Here is a 7,007-nt window from a genome sequence, read left to right on the forward strand (position 1 = left end):
TGAACAACTGCACATACCTATCTTGCAATTCAAACAAGTGAATGAAGTACTATGACAGAGGAAATTTCCAATACAAATCGGATGCCCAAAATACACTCCTGGAAATGGAAAAAAGAACACATTGACACCGGTGTGTCAGACCCACCATACTTGCACCGGACACTGCGAGAGGGCTGTACAAGCAATGATCACACGCACGGCACAGCGGACACACCAGGAACCGCGGTGTTGGCCGTCGAATGACGCTAGCTGCGCAGCATTTGTGCACCGCCGCCGTCAGTGTCAGCCAGTTTGCCGTGGCATACGGAGCTCCATCGCAGTCTTTAACACTGGTAGCATGCCACGACAGCGTGGACGTGAACCGTATGTGCAGTTGACGGACTTTGAGCGAGGGCGTATAGTGGGCATGCGGGAGGCCGGGTGGACGTACCGCCGAATTGCTCAACACGTGGGGCGTGAGGTCTCCACAGTACATCGATGTTGTCGCCAGTGGTCGGCGGAAGGTGCATGTGCCCGTCGACCTGGGACCGGACCGCAGCGCCGCACGGATGCACGCCAAGACCGTAGGATCCTACGCAGTGCCGTAGGGGACCGCACCGCCACTTCCCAGCAAATTAGGGACACTGTTGCTCCTGGGGTATCGGCGAGGACCATTCGCAACTGTCTCCATGAAGCTGGGCTACAGTCCCGCACACCGTTAGGCCGTCTTCCGCTCATGCCCCAACATCGTGCAGCCCGCCTCCAGTGGTGTCGCGACAGGTGTGAATGGAGGGACGAATGGAGACGTGTCGTCTTCAGCGATGAGAGTCGCTTCTGCCTTGGTGCCAATGATGGTCGTATGCGTGTTTGGCGCCGTGCAGGTGAGCGCCACAATCAGGACTGCATACGACCGAGGCACACAGGGCCAACACCTGGCATCATGGTGTGGGGAGCGATCTCCTACACTGGCCGTACACCACTGGTGATTGTCGAGGGGACACTGAATAGTGCACGGTACATCCAAACCGTCATCGAACCCATCGTTCTACCATTCCTAGACCGGCAAAGGAACTTGCTGTTCCAACAGGACAATGCATGTCTGCATGTATCCCGTGCCACCCAACGTGCTCTAGAAGGTGTAAGTCAACTACCCTGGCCAGCAAGATCTCCGGATCTGTCCCCCATTGAGCATGTTTGGGACTGGATGAAGCATCGTCTCACGCGGTCTGCACGTCCAGCACGAACGCTGGTCCAACTGAGGCGCCAGGTGGAAATGGCATGGCAAGCCGTTCCACAGGACTACATCCAGCATCTCTACGATCGTCTCCATGGGAGAATAGCAGCCTGCATTGCTGCGAAAGGTGGATATACACTGTACTAGTGCCGACATTGTGCATACTCTGTTGCCTGTGTCTATGTGCCTGTGGTTCTGTCAGTGTGATCATGTGATGTATCTGACCCCAGGAATGTGTCAATAAAGTTTCCCCTTCCTGGGACAATGAATTCACGGTGTTCTTATTTCAATTTCCAGGAGTGTAGTACACTAATTCTTTGCTCAGTTTAGCATCACAAAAAGAAAAAGTATTCATCACACACAAATCTAACAGAAGAAAATAATCGTCACATGTATTTACTAACACAAAAGTAGATTGTCACATGCAATAATTTTTTTAAAAAAATGTCCCCACACGGCAGAGGACACTTTAAATCCCCTAAAAGACACAACTACACCTGAAACGGAACGTAAAAAAGAAATGTGATGCAGTTCATATATAAGCAGATAACAGTGCTGCTACAGAAATTGTGTGAGGTCTGTGGAAAAGAATTACGTATTACAAAAACCTAATAATCTCACTGATTCATTAGAAAATTCCTAGAGTAGCTGATATCCTAGGCAACAGAATCACCGTTATGAATGATTCCTACTCAGTTTTCTCTTAACACATTCCACTCTGTGTTCAAGATGAAAGACAGCATGGTGTTCATATACTCTGAGTGGACACACACCGTTTTTGATCCTGCAACCACTATGAATTAAGACCACGCCGCTGAGCGCCCTTAAGATTCAAAACTCTCTCACACAAGCAATACAGAGATGCGAATTTATGTATATATCAGAAGTAAATAGAAATGGTTATCTGTTAACTATTTGTCGGAACGAAAACGAATTGAGTATCGTAAATAAAAGAGACCACGGCACGCAATAAGATTTTTTCTTTTTTTTCTCAAAAGGAAACAAACGCGTTTACTGCAAGGAAAAAGGGCCGATAATTCGACGAAATGTTACAGTTCCCTCGAAAGGGAAGATATTTCCTTCGAAACAAACGAAAATGTGACAGCAAATAACAATCTGGTAGCTTACTTACGCCTTTAGAATTCAAACATCCCATTCACGAGAATAGCATTTAAATTACGACTAGAGGATAGCTTTCCAAACACTTCGCTGTTTGTATTTAGTTAATACAGGTATTTATCAAAGTCACTGAGTACACCAATGTTCCCTTTGTTGTACATATCATAGCACTCATATAAAAAATTTATTATTTATCGGAAATAAAATGAACAGAGTATCACAAATAAAAAATCTACAGCTGCAGTGGAGACCACGACATGCAAAATGAATTTAAAATAAGAAGCTCAACTTGAGTCTTCGATACCGCCTGTCGGTTTTGAACGATGATACAGCACTCTTTCGGCGGGTGATGTTATTCGTTAACGAGATTACGTACCTGGTCACAGATTAAACCTTATCTGTTGTTATCATAGCAACAAGAGATAACAATGATTATAGGTTACGCGAATCTGGAATTATTTATGAGTACATTCTCCTTTTCAATATGAAATCCTTGCCCGGCGTGCTGCTTGCTGACCGAGATCGAGACTGAGTTTGTGTGTTATAGTGACGTTAACCTAAATAGACGGCGGCATTTTTCCACACGAGTCAGGCCATTTTAAAGCGAATTTGTGTATAATTCAGAGCAAACTACATTACCTCCATGAATTTACAATCACAAGTTACCTCCATGAATATACAATCACATTTCACGTGCTTAATTACAAAGCCACGAATTAAATCGGACAAAAAATTGAGGTAGCGAAAAAGATATTAACAACAGAAGAAAAGAAATATACGGGCGCGAAATACAGTATATTGTTATCGTAGTTAATGCTAGTTAAGTGAAAGAATCATGGACGACCTTTAAGGTCGTCAATACCATACATCGCAGACTCGTAATATTATGTAATAGCAGCGATTTTTAACAATAAATGTTTAATCTATGAAAACTACCGCAGGAAACTGGGTGTTTTGGGTGTGGACGAACTAAAATCCAATACTACAACCGCAAAACGTAATAAGAAGTAAGCACAGGAGAGAGCAGAACAAAACTCATAAAAGAAAAGGCACTGTACAAGTAACGAAAATTCACGACGAAATAAAAAATCTTGGAACCGGTTACTAGAATTGAGCTCTTTCATTTCTCGCAATTGTTCCCGCCAAAAACTTCCAATTTCCACGGCTGTTCCGTTAACTTCATTATTTAATGTCAAGAATTTTGTACGACTCTGTATTTAATGTTTATATTTTCGTGTCATGGGAACGGGTATAGTCGTTGCTTGCCTTTTTTTAAATAATATTTGTGAAGTGTTTTGGGGCTTCTTATGATGTCATTGATGAAAGTCGACGGATGGTATTGAAGGCAAGAGAGAGGACATATTTGTAAATAAAGAAAAAAAGACTGACAAATCGAGGTGTTTTTTTTTGTCATACACAGCAGAGATTTTAAAAAAATAATTTGTCTCGAAATCAATGAAAGAGTGATAACGAAAAGCGCTATAGAAAAATGCAATTGAAAATCCGCACCGGAAAGCGACGTCTCAGCAACTGTAACCATTAAGCCAGTGGTCAAAACTGGAGTAGTATTGCAGATTCCTTTCGACCGACATCTTTTGTAAATGACAATGAAATGCACAGTAAGATATGTTTTAGGAATGGTGTAATAATTATGTTATACAGACAGCGAAAATCAATAAAAATTAAAAATAAAATTATCTGCTCATAGTGCTCTCTATCGTAATATAAAGGAACAGCATCGAGTGTGAAGGTTGCAAAGAGTGTTAGCCGTATTCTGTTGACAAAGAGTAAACAGCAGTGCCTCCCTAGTATGTTTACATACTGTGTTATGTATTGAAGTATAGCTCGCAGGCTGACAGGTTTGTCGCTAACAAGAACCCAGGTATACAACAGCTTGTCTATACAATTCACAGCTGGCAAAATACATTGTCATCTTCTGAACTGCTGGAAACAACTAGTATACCATGGAGGCACTAATACCTGTGTTAAACAAACTGCAAGATGTGTTTAGTGCTGTCGGAGTTCAGTCTGTTCAGTTGCCGCAGATAGTTGTTGTTGGGACTCAGAGTTCTGGCAAGAGTTCGGTATTAGAAGGGTTTGTGGGGCGTTCCTTCTTGCCCAGAGGAGTTGGCATGGTTACACGTCGCCCACTTTTGCTGCGGCTTGTGCATAGCCCGAAAGGAGACACGCGTCACAGATCTCTTGGACAAGGGACTCTTCAATTGGAAGCGTTTGGCATATTCCGTCACAAAAACAACGAAGTATTTAAGGATTTCGGCGAAATTCGTAAAGAAATTGACAGGGAAACGGACAAAGTTGCTGGAACCGGCAAGGGAATCAGTGCAGAACCTATTGTACTGAAAATATTTTCGCCAAACGTGGTGGATCTGACGCTTGTGGATCTTCCCGGCCTCACCAAAGTACCTTTAGACGACCAGCCGGTGGACATCGAGCACCAGATACGTGAGTTGGTTTTAAGCTACATCAGTAATCCTAATTCAATTATACTAGCTGTGGTCACTGCTAACACTGACATGGCCACCAACGAGAGTCTTAAACTGGCTAAGGAGTGTGACCCCGATGGGCGAAGAACTTTGGCTGTGGTGACGAAGCTGGATCTAATGGACGCTGGCACAGATGCGACGGACATACTGTGCGGACGGGTAATCCCTGTCAAACTAGGAATCATTGGCGTCGTTAACAGGTCACAGAAGGATATCATCGACAAGAAAACAGTGTCTGATTCTCTCAAAGATGAAGCGAAGTTCCTGCAGAGAAATTACCCAGCTTTGGCGGACAGGAATGGGACGCCTTACTTAGCCAGAACACTGAGCAAAATGTTGATGCTGCACATACGGGACTGTTTACCTGACCTCAAGGCAAGGGTGAACTCTATGATATCGCAGTTCCAGGCAGTGCTCGTGTCGTATGGCGACGACATCTCGGACAAAAGTCAGACTTTGCTTCAGGTTATCACTAAATTCGCTTCGTCGTACTGCGCCACTATTGAAGGACCTGCGAAGCATATGAAAACGGACGAACTAACTAGCGGAGCTCGAATCTGCTTTATATTCCACGAAACCTTTGTAAAAACTCTAGACACCATCCATCCTCTGGGAGGCCTGAACAAACTCAACTTGTTGACAGCTATACGTAATGCTAGTGGACTGCGACCGGCGCTGTTTGTTCCACAGGTGTCTTTCGAGATACTCGTGAAGCGACAGATCCGTCGCCTGCTGGAGCCTGCCCTTTGCTGTGTGGAGCTAGTGCACGAGGAAATGCGACGGGCTATCAGTCACTGCGGCTTCGAAGTACAGCAGGAACTTGCGAGGTTTCCCAACCTCCATAAGAAAATCGTAGAAATCGTAACCCAGCTCCTCAGACGAAGACTGCCGATTACGAATCAGATGGTTGAAAACTTGTTAGCGATGGAGCTAGCTTACGTTAACACCACTCATCCGAACCTCAGCAAGGACTGGCCAGCAGCTACCGACGTGGACAGCCCAACAGCTTCTGAAGAAGAAAAAACGGCATCCAAATTTTCCGTACTGAATTACTCTGATACAATTTTTCCTTGCGCGCTAGCCGAGTCTGAGGGCAACAGGCGCACTAGTGAAGTGACTGCGTGGTTGTCCAACTTGTTTCCGACTGGAGCCTGTTCCATTAAGGAGAATCAAAACGCTGATGAAGATCGAAATGAAATCCACTCGTCTGCCTCACCAAAACGTATTCACGAACGCAAATCGAGACTGTTACGGCAGAGGTCCGTTAATCTGCTGCCGGATGCTCCGCTACAGGCAGACGGAAAGCTCTCTGAAAAAGAAAGGAAAGACTGTGATCTTCTAGAACGCCTTATAATCGAGTACTTCTGTATAGTGCGCAAAACTATTCAGGACAGCGTGCCGAAGGCAGTGATGCATTTCCTCGTGAATTACGTCAAGGACAGCCTCCTGTCTGAACTGGTGGCGAATTTATACACATCCAATCAAGTGGATGATTTGCTCAGCGAACCAGGACACATTGCTCAGCGAAGGAAAGACGCACAGGATATGCTCGAATCTCTACAAAATGCCAGCAACATTATTAACGAAATACGTGAATCCGATGTATGTTAATTAACTGCAACTCTCAAATCGGCCACAGAAAATAACTAAAAATCTGTTTCTAGAAAATTGTGTCAGTTGGCACACTTGCTTCAGTTTTACGAAGCACAGCCATCATTACATACGTGTAAATAATTCAGTTTGTACAGTGGATATCATTCTCATTTACCCTGGTGCTACAAATTTGCTACAATTTTATGTGATTCAACATATTAAACGAACAAATTCTTGTAATTAAAAAACTTTTCTATAATTCATTGATAGTACTGGTACGATCCCATTTTTACTTCCAGTATTTCAAATTTATGAGTACATGTGCAAATTTCCATTTTGTTGAACGGGTTGACATAGCAACACCATCGGTGGCAGTTCGATCTGTGATCTAAGCTGTAAGATATTCCGAAACCGCAGAATTACAATGCAGTTGACAATATCATACGAAGCTGTGGAAGCCACCGTTCCCGCATTGTGTTTCCTGCTCTTACGTTAATGATGTACCATTTTATATGAATTAGGAGGCACAATAAGTCCTTTGTGCAGATGGTAAAAACGTTCTTGTCAAGTCGAGTAAA

General features: G+C 43.9%; 1 protein-coding gene across 1 annotated transcript; it reads left to right on the plus strand.

The window, feature by feature from the left end:
• The first annotated feature begins 4,296 nt into the window (after nt 1-4,296).
• On the plus strand, nt 4,297-6,447 carry LOC126095417 (dynamin-1-like protein). Its single transcript, XM_049910214.1, has one exon. The coding sequence runs from the start codon at nt 4,297-4,299 to the stop codon at nt 6,445-6,447; it is 2,151 nt and encodes a 716-aa protein (XP_049766171.1).
• The last annotated feature ends 560 nt before the right edge of the window (nt 6,448-7,007 follow it).

Source organism: Schistocerca cancellata, chromosome 8 (assembly GCF_023864275.1).
Source record: "Schistocerca cancellata isolate TAMUIC-IGC-003103 chromosome 8, iqSchCanc2.1, whole genome shotgun sequence".
NCBI lineage: Eukaryota > Metazoa > Arthropoda > Insecta > Orthoptera > Acrididae > Schistocerca > Schistocerca cancellata.